General features: G+C 44.7%; 2 protein-coding genes and 1 long non-coding RNA gene across 11 annotated transcripts in view; 1 reads left to right on the top strand and 2 right to left on the bottom strand.

Moving 5' to 3' along the window:
* Positions 1-6,171, top strand: part of TP53BP1 (tumor protein p53 binding protein 1) — a 68,247-nt gene extending 62,076 nt beyond the window's left edge. For all 5 annotated transcript variants that reach the window (XM_043921896.1, XM_043921894.1, XM_043921893.1 and 2 more), the window contains 5 exons: positions 645-860; positions 4,035-4,129; positions 4,597-4,796; positions 5,313-5,458; positions 5,815-6,171. In XM_043921896.1, coding sequence (XP_043777831.1) covers positions 645-860; positions 4,035-4,129; positions 4,597-4,796; positions 5,313-5,458; positions 5,815-6,002 — 845 coding nt within the window. In that variant the 3' untranslated portion in view covers positions 6,003-6,171. The remainder of the gene's footprint in view (positions 1-644; positions 861-4,034; positions 4,130-4,596; positions 4,797-5,312; positions 5,459-5,814) is intronic.
* Positions 4,001-5,885, bottom strand: LOC122706601. Its single transcript, XR_006344420.1, has 2 exons — positions 5,749-5,885; positions 4,001-4,235 (listed from the first exon to the last, which is right to left on the bottom strand). It is a non-coding gene; the product is annotated as an uncharacterized LOC122706601 (long non-coding RNA).
* A 697-nt stretch (positions 6,172-6,868) lies between the features above and the next one.
* The window catches only part of TUBGCP4 (tubulin gamma complex associated protein 4), a 34,766-nt gene continuing 16,793 nt past the window's right edge, over positions 6,869-24,841 (bottom strand). For 3 of the 5 annotated variants that reach the window (XM_043921902.1, XM_043921904.1, XM_043921906.1), the window contains 11 exons: positions 23,779-23,944; positions 23,414-23,538; positions 16,935-16,985; positions 16,421-16,526; positions 14,224-14,331; positions 13,663-13,801; positions 11,399-11,594; positions 10,837-10,971; positions 9,265-9,381; positions 8,502-8,641; positions 6,869-7,859 (listed from right to left, as the gene is read on the bottom strand). In XM_043921902.1, coding sequence (XP_043777837.1) covers positions 7,847-7,859; positions 8,502-8,641; positions 9,265-9,381; positions 10,837-10,971; positions 11,399-11,594; positions 13,663-13,801; positions 14,224-14,331; positions 16,421-16,526; positions 16,935-16,985; positions 23,414-23,538; positions 23,779-23,944 — 1,296 coding nt within the window. In that variant the 3' untranslated portion in view covers positions 6,869-7,846. Of the gene's footprint in view, positions 7,860-8,501; positions 8,642-9,264; positions 9,382-10,836; positions 10,972-11,398; positions 11,595-13,662; positions 13,802-14,223; positions 14,332-16,420; positions 16,527-16,934; positions 16,986-23,413; positions 23,539-23,778; positions 23,945-24,841 lie in introns of those variants that run through there. The other 2 variants (XM_043921903.1, XM_043921905.1) reach the window with 2 other exon arrangements.

The raw sequence follows: 24,841 nt of genomic DNA, 5'->3' as shown, positions 1-24,841 counted from the left end.
CCAGGTGTTGGAAACTGGGGCAGTTGAAGCAGGCTGTCTTGATACGGTTTTGTCAACATGTAAAAGCACTTTATTACCAAGGATTCTGTGCACTGTTCTGGTGAGGTTCAGGGACGGGGGGAGTATCTGCTGGGGACATTTCTTGGTGAACCCACCTTTTTAAAGGCTGCTTCAAAATAGCACTAGGCAGGGAATGTGGGCTGAAGGTTTCCAATCATTTTTCACTTTTACTTTGTGTTAGAATCACCTTTTCTTCAGGTGACTTCAGAAGTTTTTGATTGGGCTCTATGAAAACAATGTATACATTGTTATGACTGTAAAATTTAAATACATAGAATTCATCTGCACTGTTTAAAAAAAAAATTTTTTTTTTTTTTTTTTTTAATTTTTCTGAGCCAAGGGGCATGGCTTGCGGGATCTTAGTTCCCCAACCAGGGATTGAAACCAGGCCCTTGGCAATGAAACTGTGGAGTCCTAACCACTGGACTGCCAGGAAATTCCTTCTGCCTTGTGAGTTTGTTTCCAGGTTGTTGGCCATAGGATTGGTCTTTGGTTAATAGCTCAGAAAAGTTGCGCAGGACATCGCCTGCCCACCCTGCTGTGCCCAGCCCGTGGTCTGTACCCTGTGCCTCTGTCCTTCCCAGGTGCGGTGGGGGCAGGAGAGTTTGTGAGCCCCTGTGAGAGCGGCGACAACCCGGGTGAGCCCTCTGCCCTGGAAGAGCAGAGAGGGCCTCTGCCCCTCAACAAGACCTTGTTTCTGGGCTATGCCTTTCTCCTCACCATGGCCACAACAAGCGACAAGTTGGCTAGCCGCTCCAAATTGCCAGATGGTCCTACAGGAAGCAGCGAGGAAGAGGAGGGTAAGGCCCTAAGAAGCCCTGGGGGCTCTAACACCCACATGTGCGTCCTTCCTTTCCATGAACCATGTTGAGGAGGCGGGGCACATGGCAACTAGTGTCAGGGTCAGGGAAAACGAATTTAAAACCCTGCTTGCTTTGTGGTTTATAGACTGCTCTCACAGAATTTCTGTTAGCAGTTCCTCAAAATAGTCCTTGTGAGGCAGATGGGAGGTAGGTCTTATCCATCTTACAGATGAGAAAACAAGCTACAAGAGGTCAGATAATTGCTTTTTACCCACAGTAGTGGAGGACTCGGGACTGAGAACTCCATTTTCTCCAGCACAGTCGGATTCCTGAATACCCGGCCGCCCTTCCCATTGGGGTTCTCTGGGCCCAAGAAGACACATGTGGGAATGAAGTTCGTTCTCTTGAGTCTGTGTGTCAGACTAGGCAGGGTGGGCTCAGGGTCCCGGGTGATTTCAGACAAGCAGCCTCTAGGCCTTTTCCCCTCTGTACGTCTCTTCAACCTTAAACCTTACACATTGCATTTCTGTGTTGTCTCTTAGGGTCTGAGTGAAGGCTGCAGTGGGGAAAGGTAAAAATTATTTAAACTGTCTAAAGAGTGTGTGATCCAGGTGAGAGAACTGGGCAGGTACAAGCGTCCATTGTAATACAGGTGACGGCGCAGTATCCATGTGTGTCTGCTGAGGCCACCACTCCCAGTTAGACCTCTCACCAGTGCTGGGCCTGGCAGGAGGGGAGTGAGTTAGGGAACATGGTCATCAGAAAACAGCACCAGCTGCAGACCTGGGATGGTTGGCACTTCAGGTGTGTGGCTGATTTTCCTAGTTAACCGAAACTTTATCTCACCAGCTACAGCTCTGTGGAGCTCTGTATGGGGACGTGGGGATGGTGGTCAGGGAATTGTTGAAGTGTATACTATCTGGAGGTGCATAAATGGTTGTCAGTATTGAGGCTTTAGGGTGTGGGAGCGGGTGTCCAGTGGAGGGGTTTCAAGAGTAAGTGTGATCCAGGCGTAGTTTTTCAGACAGAATTCAGGTGTGTGAGGGGTTTCCTAGCCAAGGATGTAGTTTGATTTGGATCATAAGTGATTGGGTATGTCAAGGTATCAGAACCATGTTTGTGGTCTTGTCTTCTTTTGCTTTCACAATATTGCTGGACTCTAGTCTTCATTCTCCAGCACACTCCTAGCCCTTTCCTAGACTAGGACTTCACAATGCAGCTCTGTAGATGTTTTGTTGATTGATACAGAATGCCTAAGAAAACTCACTTTGGTATGAGATGCAGACTGTCAGATTCCTTAAAAATCTCTGAGCCTATGTGAGATCTTAGAAACCTGAGAATTCCTTCCCTCCCCTCTTGCAGATATATCAAATATTTTTAATCTCATTCTTACAACCATGAGTGAAGGATAGGTTATGTCTCAAGTAAGGAGGAATTTGGACCTTTTTTTTAGAGGGAGCAGGCCATGTTCATTGTGGAAAATGTAGTTATGATGAATGTCTGCTTTATGTTGCTCCTTCATCCTTACACATTGCTCCAGCAGTACCAGAATCTTTGATATTTTTGGTATATAGTATATTTTAGGGTTCCACGATCTCAGGAAGCAGGGGACATTTGTACTAGAACAGTCCTTTACTAATAAGCTTTTAAGAAACTATGTGATATGTCTTGCAGATAACCAGGAATCTCTTTTATTTGTATCATGAGCTCAGTAAAATATTTGAATCCATGTTGTGAGACATATTTAGTAATGAGTTAAGAATATGGCACCTGATCTCGTTAGGTGGCACATTATCAGGGACCCATCAGCCACAGGGATTGACTTCAGAGTTAGGTACCTTCATCCTTGATTTAGATGATGCAGCAAAAATCTGTTCATTTTAGCCTCTGATTGACCAGGGCCACTCATGAAGTCCAAATTAAAACTGAATCCAAACTGAGAAAAGTTAGAAATGGACTGCCGAGGTAGGGTAATATTTGATTACACAAATGAAGGAAATATAGATGGGGATTAAAAGCTAAACAGGTTGGGACTAGAAACAGTTCTGGATAAGTAGACATAAAATAGAAGTCTTGAGAAAAATAAAGGACTTGGGGGTCTTGGCAGTGACTCAGCAGTAGAGTGTTGGTGCCAAAAAGTGTGATGTGATATATTGATAAGGGCCAAGGATGCCAGGGCAAAACTGAGAAATAGTCTTGCTGGGTTCTGAGTTTCTTACAGCTAGACAGTTTCTAGTTTGAGTTTTCATTCTGAGAATATGGAGAATGCTGAATCAAGAAAAGAGCAATAAAAGCAAATAGGCTGGTCAGTGAGACCTGAACAGAGGCTTGAGTTTGGGCACCAACACTGCCTGAGCAGCTCCGGCAGCAGGTAGGGCACCAGAGGGTGGGGGCGCCTCTGCGTGGGTCTGTTCCAGCACATCCTCCTTCTGCTATGAGTGGGGGAAGGGAGTGGTCCTGGCACTGAACTTTTTATACATTTGGTCATTACAACTTCAGCCTCATCTCTCATAACTTGTGCTTCACCCTGAAGAATGTAGAGCAGTCACTGATGTTCAGTGTCCTGAGCTACTTCAAGATCGTCAGAGGTAGATAGTTTGCAATAAAAGGTTGAATTAGGCCCTTCTGGCTAACCTCCAGTTAATTATATTTTAGAAACCCCATTTTCTTTGAGCATTTTGGTTTATCAGAGTTTTACTGGATAGGGAGTAAAATGCTGATGAAGGGCACATTTGAAGGCTTCATTATAAAAAGTGCTAATTGGCCATTCTTCATTTCCACAGAAGGCAGAATTAGAGGACATAGGTTTAGTCTGCAAGAGAGATTAGGGCAGACAGACGGAAGCACTTCCTGATGGTAAGGGTTACTCAGGTCCCCGGGCACAGTGCCCTGACATGTTCTTAGTGCAGAAACCTTTGCTCTTCTCAGATCTAGGACCTGCCTCCATTTCCCATCTTCCCTGCCCTTCCTGCTCCTGCCCCCTTTTTGGGCAGCATTTCTGTAGGCCTCATGACAGGTCTTTCTGACCCACGGGGAAGCCCTTTACCTGTTTTGGGGATACAGTATTGTGGAGATAACTGGGGAGTAGGAAAGAGGACAGTAAGAAGCAGGCATAAAGTAGCAAATGAACCAACTGGTAGTGATTATTATCTTGGTTATGTTTTTTAATAGAATTTTTAGAAATTCCTCCTTTCAACAAGCAGTACACAGAATGCCAGCTTCGAGCAGGAGCTGGCTACATTCTTGAAGACTTCAATGAAGCCCAGGTAAGGCGTTCCTTTGTGTAGCTTCCCAGGAGAGGCAGTAATGCAAGTTCACTTGCTGGACCAAGAAGTGGCTGGATAGAGTTGGTAGAGATTGGGAACTGAGACACTGCCAAAATGTTGTATAAGGAAGAGAAGTCAGAATCTTGGGTTACATTTAATAGCATTGGTTCTGTTGCTGGGGCAAAAGCAGATTAAAATTTGTGTTTAACAGAAATCTTTTTCACGGTACTGGCTAAATACATGGGGTGTGGTTGTCCCTTGAGGATTTAGAAAGCTGCAGATGAGGCAGGGAGATGATCTAGGGAAGCTGCTTGGGTGAGAGAAGAGGCCTTGAGTAGGACGACAGACTCAGTCACATTTTTGGATAGTATCTGGTGTTCAGCTCTGTTCTCTGTGACTCATTAAGGAATCTATTAAGCGGCTTCCCATAGCCATCACCAGACCCCCTGGTTTTGTGCCTTTTCCAGTGTAACACCGCCTACCAGTGTCTCCTAATTGCGGATCAGCACTGTCGAACCCGGAAGTACTTCCTGTGCCTTGCCAGTGGGATTCCTTGTGTGTCTCATGTCTGGGTCCATGACAGCTGCCATGCCAACCAGCTCCAGAATTACCGCAATTACCTGCTGCCAGCTGGGTACAGCCTTGAGGAGCAAAGGATTCTGGATTGGTGAGTAGCTGTGAGCCCCTCCAGAGCAGCAGACAGGAAGACGGCAAGCTTCCAGAGGGGGAGAATCTCAGTGGGAGAGTAAGTATCTCTAGAAACTGGAACAGTCTTAGGATACACGACAGAATTTGAGTTTGAGATTATTTTTGCAATTTAGTTTGTTTTCCTAGAGTATATGGTTAGGGACCTTTTTAACAACATGTGAGATTTTCATGTAGATTCAATATTCTCAACTTGTCTGGTGAGGGGACTAAGTTTTAAGCAAGACATTTAAAAATACAGGCCCAGAAATGTGATTTGACTGATTTTTGGCCTTAGGATAAATCTGGAAATCAGAAGGGGGAGATTAGAAGGTCAGGATCCCAGAGAAGGCACATCATTCAAAGAAAGAGGGAAGGGGTGATTTCCTTAGCAGGGCTTTTGAAAGCATTCAGATGTACCCGAGTCCCTATGTAGAAAGGCAGTTGTTGGATATTATCTATTGTTGGATATCATGCTGTTTCCCTGACTCCTCCGTAGGCAACCCCGTGAAAACCCTTTCCAGGATCTGAAGGTACTCTTGGTATCAGACCAACAGCAGAATTTCCTGGAGCTCTGGTCCGAGATCCTCATGACTGGGGGGGCAGCCTCTGTGAAGCAGCACCATTCAAGTGCCCATAACAAAGGTACCTGTGAACCGTGTGTTACTGAGCCAAGGGTGTCCTAGCTCTAGGTCTCAGGCCCGATAGAAACGCACATAAGGTCAGTCTGAGAGAAGAAAAAGAGTCCTTTCATGAGGTGAGCCACCATGAGCGAAGCACTGGGCTGTTTGTGCTTCTCCTGGTGTCCACTGTGTACTTGCTAAACAGAAGGCCAGCATCTAGTGAGCACAGCTCTCCACTTTGTGATCAGTGACCGTGTTTGACTGAAGGGCTTTAATTTGGGCAGAGTGGGATACACTGGTGAGAAGGCTTACCTGTCTTTTTACTGGAGGGCTAAATTGAGTCTCCTTTCCTCGTCCACCTTCCCCTGCTCCCTGCAGATATTGCTTTAGGGGTGTTTGACGTGGTGGTGACGGACCCCTCATGCCCAGCCTCGGTGCTGAAGTGTGCTGAAGCATTGCAGCTGCCTGTGGTGTCACAAGAGTGGGTGATCCAGTGCCTCATTGTTGGGGAGAGAATTGGATTCAAGCAGCATCCAAAATATAAACACGATTATGTTTCTCACTAAGGATACTTGGTCTTACCGGTTTTATTCCCTGCTGTTGTGGCGATTGTGTTTTAACCAGGTTTTAAATGTGTCTTGTGTGTAACTGGATTCCTTGCATGGATCTTGTATATAGTTTTATTTGCTGGACTTTTATGATAAAATAAATGTTGAATCTCTTTGGTTGTAGTAACTGGGATTTCTTCATCCATTTCTTTGAGCTTAAGCTCAGAACAAATAGCAAGACAAACACAGTAACTTCTCTGCAGTTTTCAGTGGACTTGTTTGCTGTAGGACAGCAGGCCAAGGAAAGTAAGACAGTGAACTTTTTATAGTTATCTGTGGTATCACTGTCAGAAGATTAACCTGGGTTGTCTAAAATTCAGTTACTTCCCAAAATCTGATTTTATAATAGACCCAGATTATAGTTGTGCCAAAAGCTGAGTCGAATTGGGCACAGCTCTTAGTTTTCTGGCGGTGAAAAAGAAATCTCTTTAGAGTTGAACTTACTTACAGCTGACTTGTGGGTGCTATACTCTCAGAGCTAAAAAGGACCAGTTGTTGTGAATGGCTGGTGACTCTAAACTTGATGACCTGCTGCAAGGATAAACATGAGAAACAGTAATAACACTTGGAGATGTTAGCAGCTCTAGTTAGACGTCAGGATTTTATTACTGTCACAGTTGGAAGCTGTTCCTTTTCTACTCTTAGCATCATCCCTGTTAAATGTCCTCTCTAAATCAAGGCTTAAATCTCTAATAATACCTTCTGTTTCCCCCTGCCAAATAGTAAGTATTTTAGGCTTTGTGGGCCATTTGGCGTGTCACTACTACTCACCTTTGCCATGACGGCATGAGTGCAACCGTAGACAGTAGGTATGCAAATGAGTGTGGCTCTGTGCCAATAAAACTTTATTTACAAAAACAGGTGGCTGGCCATAGTATGCTAACCTCTGCTCCAGAGGCAGCAGTGGGTCATCTTCAGCCGACGGTTACAGGGAATAAACATCTATATGTGGCAGTAGTAGGGATGGACAAGGGCCAGACTGAGTGGCTACACAGTGAGGCCAGAATTATCTTTCAGTTTGGAGGCAGTTGTCCAATGCATATTTATTTTGGCTCATACTGATGTGAAGATTGATGGTTATCAGTGATGGCTGGGCATATTACTCCTGTGGTTCTTCTAAGAAGGGATAATCAGACCTGCATCTTTCAGTATTTGAGATCTAACAGTTTTTTGTCTTAAGGACCCTTTTTTCTTTGTTAAAAAAAAATATGTCAGCAGCAGAATTACCTTCTTAACAGTCTGAAACAACTGGAAGTTACCAGTAGAATTCTTCAGAGTCACAGCTGAAGACCCTTAAGGATGGGAGACTCTCCATTTCAATTTCTGAAAGAGGAAAGGAGGTCTGTGGGGAAACCTAGCTTACCTGGTGTTTTTCTTGCTCAGTGGTAACATCCAGCATTTGACCTATTTATAATTCCTTTTTCACATGAGCCATATTATGTTCTGAGCTGTGTAACTTACTGCTGTCTCTCTCGAAGCTTGAACAGTACCTAGGCATGTAGTAGGTAACCTCCAACAAATGTTCCCAGTGTAACAGACCTTGCCTGGTCAGTGGGTGGGCCGAAGCTACAAGTCCTCCTTGGTGAGTTGAGAACTCCGAGGCGTGGGGCAGAGGCCCCTCCCATGCAGAAACCAGGGGAAGGACTTGCACCCGTGGATGTTCAGTAATGGCTTCTAGGAGAGAAGTCAGAGCTTTTCCAGTAGCTGCAGATGTATGTAGGCCGGTGAGAGAAAGGGGATGTTTGTTTTCAATCTTCTGTCACAATGCAGTGGGATTATTTCAGGTTGTGGACCAGAAATTCTCACATCCCGAAACTATAGAAAGAAAAAGAGAGCTGCATCAAAATGTCATGCGTTTCCGAGATTTTCTTCAAAAAAGTATGAATCGCAGCAACCTGTGATCTAGACAATCTCATCTTAAAACTCTTTTTGCTAAAATCACTTAGGAGGAATCTGCCTGACATTTCAGAGAGAAAAAGAGTAAGTGCTTTTTTGAATGAGACAGACATCGGAGAAGCCACCTACCACTGAATCTATTAGATTTTTTTTTATCACTATTAGATTTTTTTGAAAGTGTAGAGTGTGAAGCAGTGGTTCCCCCCTTTCAGAAGCAAAAGCTCTGAGGGTCAAGGAGGCCGGGGGTAAGAGGCGTTAAGGCCGAGCAGCTGGCTCACGTCAGAACTGGGAACTGAAGCCGTGCCGCCTCCCAGCACAGCAGTGCACGACTCAGCCAAGAATCTAAAGTCCATCTCAGCATTAGGAATTTAAGGATTTACTTCAACTTCTACTGGAAAATAATCTTCGCTGATGATCAGACACAGCCTTTTTCTTCTCTGAGCCTTGCTTGCTTTGTTTGGACTAGATGATGGGTAAAGTCTCCTTCCAACTCTGGAATTCTACAATTCGTTAAAAAGCCACACACAATCCACCGAGCGCCCTAGAGGCGGTTGTTCTTACCTGCCCAGAGTGCCACCAGCCTGGGTGTAATATTTGTTATAATCTAGTCGTAAGAGTAGCTGAGCCAAATCCGAGTTGATCTGATGATTGCGAACACTGGAGAGAATCTTGAATAGGAGTGAAGATTGGCGGCTAAAACCCTGCAGAGAGAAGGACTAAGCTGTGTCATGCCTCTTAGATCTACCAACCACCCATGTGGAGTGAAGGGGTCCAAGGGGATTCGTTGGAAAAGTCTTCCTGAAAATTCCACAGCACTAACTGGCCTTCCGACAGCCCCATTTCTGTTGACTCCAAAAATGACTTCTTTGTACTGAGTCCACAGAACACCGAATTTCCATGAAAGTACTCTCACTCTCAGTAGGAATTTAGCAGCCAGCTTTAAGTGAGTATATTCTGCTATGTACTGGGCTGGTGAGAACCTGTGTTTTCAGATAACATAGACCTGCCTGTGTTACAGGCAGATAATTATAATCTCGGTGAAATAGGGGGTTTAGTTCAAGGAAGTAAGGAGGTTGGATGTTAGAAAGCAAGAACAAAGCCAGGGTGTATTTGGTGGCTGAATAAACCATTTGGGGCTTAACTGCATTTGAACACCAAAGCAGCACATACTTACCTGCTTCAAAAACTGATAAAACATTTTTTACCTTTGTATCTTGTTACTTGTGTGTGTGTGTACTGGGGAAAAGACCGTGATCCCCCACGTGCAGAACCACCTGTGTCCCTTGGACGGGGCTGCCCCTGGCCAGTGGCCAGGCTAACTCACCTTTACCAGGATGCTGAGCTGGGCAGCCCCACGTTCATCCAGTGGGCCCAGGTTCTGACTGACCAGTGAGCAGAAGCTGTGGCAGAGATCTAAGATTTCATTCAGGCAGTGAAACACCTACCCAGGAAACAGTTGGCATTAGGAGAAAAAGGAAGATACATCTGTGAAAGATTTGGGACAATAAGAGCTAACCTATTCCCACCTTGTGGGCAAAGACCCTGCACGAAACCTCCGCCTGCGCCACAATAAGTCGGTCGCCGTCTCTGGACCCGCCAAGCGTGCGCCCACCGAGCTCTGCTCTCAGTGCTGTTCCCGTGCCTGGGGCGCTCCCCTTGTGCCCACTCCCACTGTAGCCTTTAGCAACCCCTTGCTTCCCTCGCCTTTGTATTACTGTACTGTCCACTTGGCGTTTGTTCAGGCCCCCTGTGGTTGTTACTGATCTGTGATGTATGTAAGTCCTGTTTCTCCAACTAGATTGTGAGCTCCTTAAGGGCAGAGCCATGACTATACCTCTTTGTATCCCCAGTGCCTTGCATACAGTAAGCACTCAATAAACATTTGATGATGGTCACCTGCTCTGATACTCTGCTGTTCCCCAAGCATGCTCTCATCCCACGTGAGGACAGTCTCCCTGCCACACTGGTTCCTGGTTGTTTTCAATTCACAGAACCCTCTGGAGTGGCATCTGTAGAACTCACTCTCCTTTAAAAATGGCCCCAAATACCAGAACAAAAGAGTGTGACTGAGGAATAACGATTAGCTCCCGTCAGAGATAAGGCATAACTATTCTATCAGAAACTACTAGGAAAGCAAAACAAAACATTGCTAGGGGTGCTTTTAATCATTTTGCTTTTTTATCCTTGAACTGGAATCAGCTTGTATGCTTTCTAAGACTGGTGACAACTGGAGCCTGGGTTCTACTAATGTAAGTGCTCTAGGGCCTAGATTTTTTTTTAAAAAGCTCCCAGATGATCTCATGTGGAGCCAAGGTTGAGAATAACCTCCCTAAAGGAGATATATATGTATGTACATAGGCACACACGCACATACACAGAAGGAGACACTACTCTAGCTGTCTGAAAAAAAGTTCCAAACTGGTCCATCCTGATATAAAAGATTGCTAAGAAAGTAAACTCTATGTGCTTTTCATTAGTCTTTCTATGGTATCAAAAAAGCTTTTAAAAAATTTCTTTAAATTCTTTTTTCTTGGGACTTCCCTGGCAGGCCAGTGGTTAGGACTTTGCACTTCCACCACAGCGGGGGCACAGGTTTGATCTCTGGTTGGGGAACTAAGATCCCACATGCCGCAAAAAAACAAAAATCCTTCCTTCTGAGGGGTAAGCATATATTATCTATAGCTGCTCACCAGGTCCTATGGTATAATATTTCAGAAATTCAAAGACATTTTAAGTTCCTTTTTAGTATTCCCTCTTAGTTTTTGTCAATTGTAAATTGCTAAAAATGTCTAAAGACAGAGACTGAAAAATTGCTTAATGATAGTTCCCCCTATCCTGGCAAGTCAACGTGTCTAAGTGATCAGTCAGGCTAGAAGCAACAACCAGCTGTACTTACAGGTTTCAACAAGATAAAGGATTGGGCCAGCAGATTGCTCAGGAAGTGGTCGTGAGCCAATCGGATGCTTTCAAAGTCTCGGGTTGAATTGATTTGATGAAGCAGCTGTGAGAACTGAGACTCCAGCACGTCTACCTTGATATAGTTACAGAAATCATTTTAGTACCTTGCTCAGTCTAAGGACTCAAGGACATTAAGGTGCCTGAGCAATGACATAGAAATTCTTTGTCCCTGCCCACCTCCAGTGTCTTGGCAGATCCCTCCTACCCCCCATTCCCTCCACTGATTGACATGGTTAAGTCCTGTGAGATCCCAAAAGTTAGAGCAAACTAGGTTCACCAGTAAATACACAGCATGACTGTTAAGGCCCCTGACTCTTCATTCTCCTTCATCCACTTACTTCTACTTTCCTCTAAATGCCCCCAAGAAACAGATATAGTGATAAAATCCATGGATTTTCAGACCTCAGTTTTTCACCAACTGCAGGATTCTTCTTCAGTGACTCCTGCCAACCTGGGTTTTTTTTCATACCCCTTCCTTCTGTTCATCCCGCAACACAGACCTGGAGGTAGTACTGAAGATTATCCACCAAGAATGCCATGTGGTTTCTTAGGCGCCACTTGACCGCATCGGTCTGGTTGGACTTGAGGTGCTTGCGCTGCATCTGTAGGGCCCAGCAGTGCTGCAGCTCAGCTTGCACCCGGCGCACACTCAGCAAATACTTGAAAACAACATTGTACCTGGACAGGAACACCGGACTATTGAAGATAAAAACGTCACCCCCCCCCCCCCACCTCCGCCCACGTGACAGACCCTAGGACTATGTGCTACCCACCTGTCCCCAAAAAGCAGGAAGGATATCAGGATGGCTAGAAATGTGAACAGGTAAACTGGTTTATTTCTAAGATGGAAAATTGCACAGCCATCAAAATGAAAAAAACTTTACCTATACGTTACAAAATGACTCCAAGCGATAGGACTGTGAATTAAAAAACGGAAACTGAAAAGACTACATATAGCCTGATATCTTTTTGGTAATGCTTATAACAACTAAGTAGAAAAAAGTATACTTTGGGGGAACATAAAACTATATAAAAATGATAGAAAACACGGGATTTAGGATAGTGGTCACTTAGGGTTGAGGGAGGCACAGAAGCAGGGCTGAGAAGGACCACACAGGTAGGCAGACATTAGGACCAGTGTAGTAGGTTTTCTTCTAGAAGTGGTTTTATGGTGTGTGTTTAAGAAGGATGGGAGGAGGGCCTTGCATGGACCAGTAAGAATGTGTTGGGAACCAAGGATTTTAGTTACTGTGATTCTGTGTCCCTGAAGACCAGAGGAGAGAAAAAATTAAGGGCTCCCTGGGGAGGGGAGAATAAATTAGGAGTTTAGGATTAAACAGATACTTACTACTGTATATAAAATAGACAAGGACGTCCTACTGTATAGTAAAGGGAACTATATTCAATATCTTTAAAAACCTATACTGGAAAAGAATATGAAAAATATGAATCACTGCTATACACCTGAAACTTAAACACAACATTGTAAACCAACTGTTCTTCAATTAAAAAAAAAAACAAGGGCTCCCCTCACTGAGCTCTTAAGTAGCTGTCTGATGTTGAGTCCTGTATTGAGAAGATGCATGGTAAGAGCCGCCAATTCCTGGTGGAAATAGGCTTATTTACCTATTCTTAGGTAGGCTTGCATAAGAACCTGATTCCATCTGGCTTTAAAAAATGTTTATTTCTAATGGAACAATCTACTGAAAGTAGTACATACACCTTGTTTGGATTCTGATTTGAACAAATCCAACCATAGAAAGACATTTTTTAGATAATAAGGGAAACTTCAATATTGTTACTTTTATTGGGTGTGATAATGGCATTGTAGTTATGTTAAAAAATGTTCCTTCTCTGAATTGCATAGTGGTGGAGTGAAATGATGTCTGGGATTTGCTTTATAAGGCTCTGGCCAAAAAGAGAAGATGAACCAAACAGCATGACATGGCTGGTTACTGGAGATGGATGCTGTGTCCATGGGAGTTTGTTACAGTCCATATTTTTGTTTTTATTTGGGAATTTTCATGATAAAATGTTTAAGAAAATACTTCTGAGCTTGATTTCTTCAAGGGTGTTAGGAGCCTATGAAGTGAGGAGAAAAGTGGACTGGGACCTACAGATGCTCTCAGGAGAGAGTCCAGGCAGCTCACTTAGGTGGGCTTGTCTTCTCCCTAAACCAGCTCTGTCTGTGCAGTCTCTCGTACCCTAAGCTGCTCTGCCCCCAAAAGTTGAGGCTTGTGTACAGGGATGGGGAGGATGAGGAGAGGCCACACACTGGCCGCCTGTAAATTGCTCCTTATGTGCGTGCTCAGTTGTGTCTGACTCTTTGCAACCCCATGGGCTGTTGCCCGCCAGGGTCCTCTGTTCACGGGATTTCCCTGGCAAGAATACTGGAGTGGATTGCCATTTCCTCTTCCAGGGGATCTTCCCAACCCAGGATTGAACCCGTGTCTCCTGCTTTGGCAGGTAGATTATCACTGCACTACCTGGGAAGCCCAAATTGCTCCTTATTTTGCAATTAAAAAAAAAAAAGGCTTGAAGGGTTTGACCCTCCCAGTCATTGCGGCATTCACTGCCATCTCATGTACAGCTTCGCTTATTAGTGTTGTCTCTGGCCCCTGAAGGCGTCGGAGTGGGCAGCCTCTGATTTACAGACTGTTAATCTGTCGGCTGGCTCTCTTGCTCCCACCAGTTCTACTCCTGATACTTTCTTCTGTGGAAGTAAGCTGGATAAACATTACCTGTGAGAAACAGAAATACTCACTTTTCCAGGACAGCAGGGGTGAAGAGAATGTGTAGTGGCCACTGCACTTTGTAGGAAAGACCCAAGGCCGCCCAGCCGGATGCCGGGGCTTCCCGCGGAGAAGTTTCCCGAGAAGGCCCTTCTCTTGCCTGAGTAGCATCTGTTAAAAGAGAGATGACTTTGCTCATCTAGAACCAGAGTTTCAATAAGGTGAGAACAGTCATGAGATGAGCGCTCGCTTGAGCCGACAGTGTGAGAAGCAGAAAGGGGACACAAAAGGACTTGTAGGAGGCAAGAAAACGCCCGTGTGGGGTTCTCGCAGGAGATCTTTCAGAGGTTCTTTTTTCAGCGGTAAAGAATGGCAGCTATAAATAAACAGACCATTCCAGCAGCATGATGAAAACAAAACCATGGCCTGGCTGTCTCTTAGCATCTGACGACTTCCCTTCTCTTTTGTGTAAAATTAGGGCGCTGGATTAGGTGATTTCTGAGGTTCAAAATGACATGGTTTCTGTAGAAGTGGAGGGAAGCGGGAGAGACAGTGACCAGGAGGCGCAGAGAAGACGCGTGCAGCAGGCAGACCTCTGTGCTCCTTGCCGTGGTACTCGATCGCCAGGTGCAGCAGGGGGAGCAGGTTGTCGTCGTCCAGCAGCACCTTGTGTGCCGACTGCTGGAAGGCCACGTTCACGTCTGCGGGGGGGACATGCAGGCTGAGTGGGGGCCTGGCTCTGTGACACAGCCCAGCTCCTCCTCCCCGCCTCTCTCCCAGCCCGCCCATCTCAAGACAGAATACGGTAACCTGCCATTGCTTTTGCCTGACTAGCAAGTGTTCCTTCTCTTGCTGATAAGAGCATCCTGGTTTTCCCTGGAGAATCACCTTGGCCGAGAACAATCCATGTAGTTCCAGCAGGGGCCGGTGACCCAGGAGTGATCTACCTTGTCACACTATGTTGTTTGGGGATATGAACATGACCCAAGCCAGGCCAATCCAGAGGTTCTATTCAGATTCTGAAAGAGGGCAGCTCTCTTTTTTGTGAGATAAAGTCAGTAAAGATGTGAACTTGGTTATAGGCCATCTTGCTACCACATGGAGCAGGCCTGTCTCAGAAAAGGCAGAGGTGAAAGATGGAATGACACCAAGTCTTGAAGGCATCAGGTGAGCCTTGGAACAAACTGCCTAGAGCCATTATACCTGTGACCTTTTCAATTATGAGAACAAGTTCTTTTTTCCTCTGCTTAAGTGAATCTGAATTGGAAGTGAATGGAATTTGAATTGAGTTTTCTGATATCTGCAACTTAGAAAGTCCTACGTAAGTACACTGGACGTCTATTGTTTTATAGAGCTAGAAAAATGGTAACCCTGTTTTCACTCCTACATCTCCCACACCTTTTCTGACACTCAGCCTTACCTAACTCTTATGTAGTTCGGATGGGAATGGTTAACACTTAATTGAACTTAACTTGACACTTAATTTGACTGCACTGTGAGCCATGTGGGATTATCATTCCCCAGTGATCAAACCAGTGCGCCCTGCAGTGGAAGCTTGGAGTCTTAACCACTGGACTGCTGGGAAGTCCCAAGATAAGCAGATCTTCATGTCTGACCCCTTTGATATAGGGACAGATGTACGATCTAGTTGGACTAATCAAAACCCGTTCCCTGGAATCCTTTAACCTGCTACCAGAGAGACCGGGTTTGACTCCCCCATCAGACTGTGATGTATGTTCTGGGAGCTGCTGGTGGCCATGTGGCCAGATGGAACTGGAAGGCCATCAGAGAGCACACACGAGGCACAGACAAGGTAGGAGAGACTCCTAGCAGTCCCTGGCTCTTAGGCCCAGCTACATCCCCACGGGCTTCCGCACTGGCCTGGCGGTAGAGAGTCCACCTTTCAATGCAGGAGACTGGTGTGAACCCTGGGGCAGGAAGATCCCCTGGACAAGGAAATGGCAACCCTCTCCAGTATTCTTGCCTGGAAAATCCCTTGGGCAGAGGAACCTGGTGGGCTACAGTTCATGGGGTCACAAAAGAGACATGACTTGGCGACTAAAACAACAACAAATCTCCCTATCCCACTGGAGTTACAGATACAATAGCAAATAAACTCCCCCTTTCTACCAAGGTTATTTTCCATCATTGACAACCTAAAGAGTTCTAATACAACAAGAGGCAATAAGTCCCAATATGGGGACTTCCTGGGTGGTTCAGTGGTTAAGACTCTGCATTCCCAATGAAGGGACCAAGGGGTTCGATCAATCCTTGGTCAGGGAACTAAGTTTCAGCATGCGGCATGGCTGAGCCGAAAACAAAACAAAACAAAATGTCCTAATATGTCCCTTGAGAGACATATGGCTACAGGGACTTCCCCAGTGGCCCAGTGGTTAAGACTTTATCTTCCAATGCAGGGGATGCAGGTTTGATCCCCAGTCAGGGAGCTCAGATCCCACATGCCTCCTAGCCAAAAAACCAAAACATAAACAGAAGCAATACTGTCACAAATTCAATACAGACTTAAAGAAATATATTGCTATAATCTGATGAGATGAACAACTCATTTGAAAACTTGTACTGCCTCTTCCAGGAAGGGTCACGAGCTGAGGTCGTTCCCAGAGACAACAGTGTGAGCATACCTGAGCAGCCTTCTGTCTTTGGAAACACTAACTCACCAGGCTACTTTAAATATGGACCAGCCCTAAATGGTTCAGCAGCAAGCTAAGCCATCCCCTACAACCCTGGGACTTCAGTAAGCTGGTAATTCTCAGGCCCTGGGGCAATTACCATGTTCAGTTACTGCAGTGGGTGGTGTTTTTAACATGTGTTGAGCTGTATCAATGAAGGCCTGAAACAGTTCTCCACGTCCCAGAAGGTAAAAGTCTTTAATGATCTGCAGAAAGAATTTCAATTTTTAATTCAGTAAACCAGCAAGGCCAGGAGCTCTTCACTATCCTAAGAAATTTATGCATATAATTTCCAGTTTCATCTGTTTCAGCCCAGCTTACAAAAGGACATGGGGTTTTGGCATTTTAAAGGAGCATACTTGGTAACGGATGACTGGCGTGTCTTTGATATCATTTATTCAACAAAAACAGTTATGCCAGAAGAAAGTAAACAGCTGAAGCTTTGTGCTAGAGTAAATTTGTAGTGTTAGGTGGAGTTTGCCCACCTGGATGAGGACATAAAAAGCCACTCTAGAAGTCGGGATAGGCAACCAGTGCCCTCAGGAGAGGCTGGAGAATAAAGGCATTGTCCACAGGCATCATTTTAAGAGTTAAAAGAAGAGCTAAGCTATTACCTTCAGTTGACCCAGTAAATCTGACTCTTCCACCATCAGCTTCCAGAGATGCTGTGAGAAGAACCAACAATACAGGGTCAAAGTTTCGTTACAACGAAAACTCCTACAAAGAACGGTTCTGTGAAAATCCAGCAATGTGTTAAAAATTTAATATGAATATAATTTATTAAAGTTAATAACTTTAATAACTATATTAAAGATTAAAAAAGAAAAACCACGATTGCCTTAGTAGATGCAGAAAAAGCATTTGATAAAACAACATCTGTTGATGATTTTACAAAGAAAGCAAAGACTAGAAGGAAATCTTTTTATTCTGATAAAGGGTATATACCAAAATCCCACAGCAAACAACCTATTTCACAGAAAAACATTAGAAGAAATTCCTTTAAAGTCATTCAACATTGTACTAAAGACTTGCCAACATGGGAAAAAAAATTAATTGAAAAGGAAGAAACAAAACTGTTACTGTTGTCAGATAATATCACTACCTGCATAGAAAGTCCAAGAGAACTGACATAAACTATTAGAACCTGTAAGAGAATCTGGCAAGCTTGATGATGAATATAAAAAATCCACTGTATAGCCATTACCGCATCAAAGGACCCTGACTAGGATTTGCCCAGTGAAGTGATCAGTGTTGATTCAGTCAGTGTGCCTGGAATCTCTACCTGGGTGCTCATACTCTCTGCCCTCTCTCACTGGAACTGACACAGACTAGGAACTGGCCTTTGGCCCTTCTCCAGTACACAGTGCTAGACAAAACAGCTCACCTCCTCGGGATTGTAAGCACACGGGTCAAAATAATTAGACATGGGAGGTGTAAAAGAGGTACAACAGACTAGATAATACATGGGCTTCCCAGGTGGCTCAGTGGTAAAGAATCTGCCTGCTAATGCAGAAGACGTGGGTTCACTCCCTGGGTCAGCAAGATCCCATGAACAAAGAAATGGCAGCCCACTCCAGTATTCTTGCCTGGAGAAGCCCATGGACAGAGGAGACTGGTGGGCTACAGTTCAGAGGTCACAAAGAGTTGGACACGACTGAGTGACTAAACAGCTGCTGCAGCTAACACTGGAGAAGTTTCAGAACTGCCTGGGTGGGTAGTATAGTTAGCCGCCCAGATCTCCCCAGTAAGACCGAGACATTCCATACGCTGACTGTTCAGAGTACTGTTACTGGTGCTTTTGGCTGAAGGTCATGCCCATGGTCCCCTCCCGAGGAACCAATTTCTGATAGATGCAGAGGAACAATGGCCTAGCCCTCTAACCTCAATTTGGGACATCTCTGGAAGGGCCATTCTAGCTTCAGAACTCTCCATAAGATTGGCCAAGGCTTCTGTTGCAACTGCATCACAGTTTGTTTGCTCTGGAATCCTAACCACTAGGTCACCAGAAACCCTCCACTTGCTTTTTCCCCAAATTTAAAATACTCTTTATAAATATGCTTAAGAGGCAAGGATAACAGGAATATAAACAAAAATAAATCATAAAAAGAACCAAGATGTTGGATCAACTGAATATGCATATACAAAAAATTAAAACTTGGTCTATACCTTGCACCACATAAAAAATTAATTAGAAATGACTATGAACCTAATTGAAACTAAAAACTATAAGTTTTCTAAAAGAAAACGGTGAAAATTTTTGTGACACTGGGTTATGCAAAGGTTTCTCAGTCACAACACCAGAAGCATAAACCACAAAATAAACAGAAATTGATAAACTAGACTTAATCAAAATCAACACCTTCTGCTCTTGACTGTTAAGAGAATGAAAAGACAAGTCACAGGGAGAAAATATTTGTAAGTCATGTATCTGATAAAGGACTTACAAATCCAGAATACATAAATGACTCAAAACTCAATAGTAAAAAAGTAAAGTTTTTCCAATAAAAAATGGAAAAAAGGTTTGGATGCTTCCAAGAAGATATATGGATGGTAAGTAGAGAAATGAAAAAAATTTCAGGCTTCCAGTTCAAGATGGTGGAGTAGAAGGATGGGTGCTCATCTCCTCCTGTGATAGCACCAAAACTGCAAACAGCTGTTAAACAACCATCAACAGGAGGACGGTGGAACCCACCAAACAAAGATGCCCCACGTCCAGAGACAAGAAGCTGCTGAGAGACGGCAGGAGGGGCACAGTCACAATAAAATCAAATCCCATATCCACCAGGTGGGTGACCCATAAACTGGACAACAGTAATACCAAAGAAGTTCTCCCACTGTTGCGAAGTTTCTGATGTCAGGCTTCCCAGCCTGGGGATCCAACAAAGGGACTGGGAATCCCCAGGGAATCTGGCCTTGAGGGCCAGGGGGATTTGAGTATAGAACTTCCACAGGACTGGGGGAAACAGAGACTCCAGTCTCGGAGGGCCTCCTGCAGAGGGTCGGTTGGCAGGGGCTCACCACAGGGACAGGGGCACTGGAAGGCCCCCCTTGGCGAAAATGCTCTTGGAGTTCACCATCAGCCCTACCATAGGGCCGCAGACCCCAGGGCAGGGTCGCCTCAGGTCAAACAGCTATCAGGGAGGGAGTGCAACCCCATCAGTCCGCAGATAACCGATTGAAGCTTTACTGAGCCAGGCCCCGCCCACCAGAGCAAGACCCAGGTTTTCCCACCACCAGCCCCTCCCATCAGGAAGATTATACAAGCCATTTAGCCTACTCCATCAGAAGGCAGGAGAAGCAAGCAGCAGCACAGTCTCACAGCGGCTAAAACGAAAACCATATTACAGAAAGTTAATCACGATGAAAAATCAGAAAGTTATGTCCCAGATGAAGGGACAAGATAAAACCCCAGAAAAACAACTAAATGAAGTGGAGATAAGCAACCTTCCAGAAAAATGATTCAGAATAATGACAGTGAAGATGATTAAGGATCTTGGAAAAAGAATGGAGGCAAAGATTGAGAAGATGAAAGAAATGTTTACCAAAGACCTAGAAGAACAAAGAAAAAACAAATAGGTGAATAATACACTAGAAGGAATCAACAGCAGAATAACTGAGGCAGAAGAATGAATAAATGACCTGGAGGACAGAATAGTGGAAATCACTGCCGCAGAACAGGATATAGAAAAAAGAATGAAAAGAAATGAAGACGGCCTAAGAGACCTTTGGGACAATAAATGCACCAGTATTCACATTATACGGGTCCCAGTATTCGCATTACACAGGTCCCAGAAGGAGAAGAGAAAGGACCAGAGGAAAATATTTGAAGAAATAATAGCTGAAAACTTCCCTAACATGGGAAAGGAAATAGTCAACCATGTCCAGGAAGCAGAGTCCCAGGCAGGATAAACCCAAGGAGGAACACACCAAACACACATAGTAATCAAACTGACAAAAATTAAAGATAGAGATAAAATACTAAAAACAAGAGGAAAATGACAACATAAAAGGGAACTCCCATCAGGCTATCAACTGATTTCTCAACAGAAACTCTACAAGCCAGAAGGGAATGCCATGACATATTTAAAGTGGTGAAGGGGGTGGCTCATCCACTCCCTGTGGCTGAGCTGTGGCTCAGCTGGTAAAGAATCTGCCTGCAGTGCGGGAGACCTGGGTTCAATCCCTGGGTTGGGAAGATCCCCTGGAGAAGGGAAAGGCTACCCACTCCAGCATTCTGGCCTGGAGAATTCCATGGACTGTATAGTCCACGGGGTCACAAAGAGTTGGACATGACTGAGCAACTTTCACTTTAACCTACAATAAAATGATTGAAAAAAAAAGAATAAAGTGATGAAGGGGAAAAACCTACAACCAGGAATACTCTACCCAGGAAGACTCTCCTTCAGATTTGATGGAGAAATCAAGGCTTTCCAGATAAGCAAAAGTTAAGAGAATTCAGCACCACCAAACCAGTTTTACAACATATGCTAAAGGAACTTCTACAGGCAAGAAACACAAGAGAAGGAAAAGACCTACAGAAAATAAACCCCAAACAATGAAGAAGATGGTAATAGGATCATACATACCGATAATTATCTTAAATGTAAATGGACTAAATGCACCAACCAAAAGACACAGACTGGTTGAGTGGATAAAAACGTGTATGTCTGCACTTCTACTTACCGCATCACCCTGCTTGACCTCCACAAATTGTATGTAATTATTTTATATTGTTAAGTTAATCATGCTGGCCTGGATGAAGCACAAGCTGGAATCAAGATTGATGGGAGAAATATCAATAATCTCAGATATGCAGATGATACCACCCTTATGACAGAAAGTGAAGAAGAACTAAAGAGCCTCTTGATGAAAGTGAAAGAGGAGAGTGAAAAAGTTGGCTTAAAACTCAACATTGAGAAAACTAAGATCATGGCATCTGGTCCCATCACTTCATGGCAAATAGATGGGGAAACAATGGAAACAATGAGAGACTTTATTTTGGGGGGCTCCAAAATCACTGCAGATGGTGACTGCAGCCATGAAATTAAAAGATGCTTGCTCCTTGGAAGGAAAAGTATGACCAACCTAGAGAGCATATTAAAAAGCAGAGACATTACTCTGCCAACAAAGGTCCATCTAGTCAAAGCTATGGTTTTTCCAGTAGTCATGCATGGATGTGAGAGTTGGACTATAAAGGAAGTTGAGCACCAAAGAATTGATGGTTTTGAACTGTGGTGTTGGAGAGGACTCTTGAGAGTCCCTTGGACTGCAAGGAGATGCACCCAGTCCATCCTAAAGGAAATCGGTCCTGAATATTCACTGGCAGGACTGATGCTGAAGCTGAAACTCCAAAACTCTGGCCACCTGATGCAAAGAACTGACTCATTGGAAAAGACCCTGATGCTGGGAAAGATTGAAGGCAGGAGGAGAAGGGGACAACAGAGGATGAGATGGTTCGATGGCGTCACTGACTCAATGGACATGAGTTTGAGTAAACTCCTGGGAGGCCTGGCGTGCTGCAGTCCATGGAGTTGCAAAGAGTCAGACACGACTGAGCAACTGAACTACTGAACTGAAGAAGGTGTAGAGAAAAAGGAGCCCTGTCGTCAGTGGGAATGTAAACTGATACAGCCACTATGGTGAACATTATGGAGATTCCTTAAAAAACTAGGAATAAAGCTACCATATGACACAGCAATCCTACTACTGGGCATATACCCTGAGAAAACCATGATTCTAAAAGACACATTTACCTCAATGTTTATAGAAGCACTATTTACAATTTTCAGGACATGGAAGCAACCTAGGTGTCCATCAACAGACGAATGGATAAAGAAGATACAGTACATATAGACAATGGAATATTACTCAGCCATAAAAGAGAATGAATTTGAGTCAGCTATATTGAAGTGGATGAACCTAGAGCCCGTTATACAGATTGAAGTGAGTCAGAAAGAGAAAAATATATATTAATGCATATATATGGAATCTAGAAAAGCAGCACTGATGAACCTATCTTTAGAGAAGGAATGGAGACCGAGACAGAGAGAATGGACTTGGGGACACAGTGGGGAAAGGAGAGGGTAGGACGAAGTGAGAAAGTAGCACTGAGATGCATATTGTACCACGTGTAAACAGAGAGCTCGTGGGAAGCCGCTACATAACACAGGGACCCCAGCCTGGCACTGTGATTACCCAGAGGGGTGGGATGGGAGGCAGACAGAGAGGCTCAAGAGGGAAGGGATGTATATAACTATGGCTGATTCTTGCTGTTATAGGACAGAAACTCACACAACATCGTAAAGTGATTATCTTCCAATGAAAAAATTTAAAAAACGCTGGAGTGCAAAAAAAAGAAAGGAAAAATATTACTTGTTCTGCCTTCCTATGATAGATTATGCTGAGGCCATTACTAAAATAATAAGTAAGGCACTAAATTTAGTCAGAATCCAAGATCTTCCTTTATTACTAATTAACTGACTAGCTAACAATCAAACTCCAGTCGGGTGGGAAAAGGCTAAGGCAGTTCCACCTGTATTATTAAAACAGAGAGAATGCTTTTGTTTTCTACTTCCTGCCCTTCAACTCTCTCAAACACTTCTCTCCTAGCTAAGTTCTAATCACACCAAGAGGAAACAAATCAAGTACTCAATTTCTAGGAAACTAGTCTGTTTTCTTCCAAAGAAAATATACTAAGGGGGACTTCCCTGGTGGCCCAATGGTTAAGAACCTGCCTGCCAAGGCAGCGAACTAAGATGCCACATGCCCGCCAAGGCAGCGAACTGAGATGCCACGTGCCCACCAATGCAGCGAACTAAGATGCCACATGCCCGCCAATGCAGCAAACTAAGATGCCACGTGCCTGCCCATGCAGCGAACTAAGATGCCACGTGCCTCGGGGCAACTAAGCCCCTAAGCAGCCACCACTACTGAAGCCCAAGAGCCCCAGAGCCTGGGCGCCACAAGAAAGTAGTCCCTGCTCACCGCAGCCAGAGAAAGCCTGAGTGCAGCAACGAAGGACTCATGCACCACGACGACGACAAGTGCAGTCAACTAGATACATAAAATAAACTATATAAAAAGACAGACCAACCTCGGCCACGGTACTGCGAATACGATCCACCAGCTGCTCGAAGTCCACCAGGCTAAAGAGGGGCTGCTGCTTGAGACGATGCAACTCTGCAGCAAAAGTGTCCTCCTGGTTCTTCAGAATGGATCCTTAGGACAGGAAATCACTTAAGGTCAACGGGAGACAGGGAACCCGCACAGGCGAGGGGCTCTCTTCCTGGGGCTGCCGCTCCTTCACCTGCTTCTCGGGCAAGCATGTACGTCCTGGCTGTGCTGGAATCTCAACGTGAAGGTCCCTAGCCACCCACTCTGCCCAGGCCGACTCTGGGTCCAGAATGATGTCAACTATGCCTTTGAGGATGGACGTACCTCGGGCAAGGATATTCCTACCTTTCCTGGTCAGGTTTACATTTTGATTTTCGAACATCTGGACAGATTCTCCCACAAAGAGGATTTTTTCAGCAACCCTCACTGGAATGTAGGACGGCAGAATCTCCACTCGCAGAGAAAATTGTTTGAGAGATGGCGCCAGCATGTTCTCCTCCTCTATCAGGCGCTAGGCAAGGAAAAAACCCACATCAGAGATAACGTATGAAGTGAGAAAGGGGAAACAAGGGGATATCCGGCAGCTCTCTCAACCCACGATTTACAGTTTCTGGAAGCAGGGACTTTAAATCTGAACTTGCATAATTATTAAATCACCAGTGCTAGAGAAAGACATTCCATTTTTAGACAGAAAGATAGCACGGTGGAAATAACAGTGGTTTTATTAACATTAGGATTTTCATTCTCACTCTGCCTTGACTACTATGTAAAAGCTTGTGCAGTAGGTCTGGAACTCAGTCTTCTTGTTTGTACCATGGAATAACTGATCTGTTTGTTTCCAGGTTTGCATCTTGTGCATGTCTGCTCTGCCCAGCTCTTTACCGAGGCCTGAGTCATATAGCCATGTGGTTCATACAACCTGGCTCCTGGGCCAGTACCATTGGCCTCACGTGGGAGCTTGTTAGAAATACAAAATTTCAAGCCCGCCCCCAGAGCTACAGAAAACTGCTGGGGGGTGAGGCCCAGCAGTCCATGTTTTAATAAGCTCTCCAGGTGATTCTGGGCACTCTACAGTCTGAGAACCACTAATCTAGCCTGTGAAGTCCCAGATTCTTGCCATCTAACCAACCAGGTCCCTGACTTGCTGCTAATTTGACCCTTATCCAGGGTACGGATAAGGAACCCCAAGCTCCATTCTCCTGACTTTGATCTCTGCTATCCACCCTTTCAATTTTGGGCTTGGGTGCTGGTGTGCCTCAGGGCACCACCCAAGACCCTTTTTTCCTCTCGCTATCCACACTCTTCCTAAACAATCACATCTTCTGAGGCTGAACTGATCGTAACAGGTATTTTTAATCTTTCTGCACCACAGGACTCTCTGCAAGTATAAAAGCAATGGATCTTCCAG

The sequence above is a fragment of the Cervus elaphus genome, chromosome 13, assembly GCF_910594005.1.
Source record: "Cervus elaphus chromosome 13, mCerEla1.1, whole genome shotgun sequence".
NCBI classification, from domain to species: Eukaryota; Metazoa; Chordata; class Mammalia; order Artiodactyla; family Cervidae; genus Cervus; species Cervus elaphus.
Note: the sequence above shows the minus strand (reverse complement) of the source record. Positions and strands in the feature narration are given on the sequence as shown.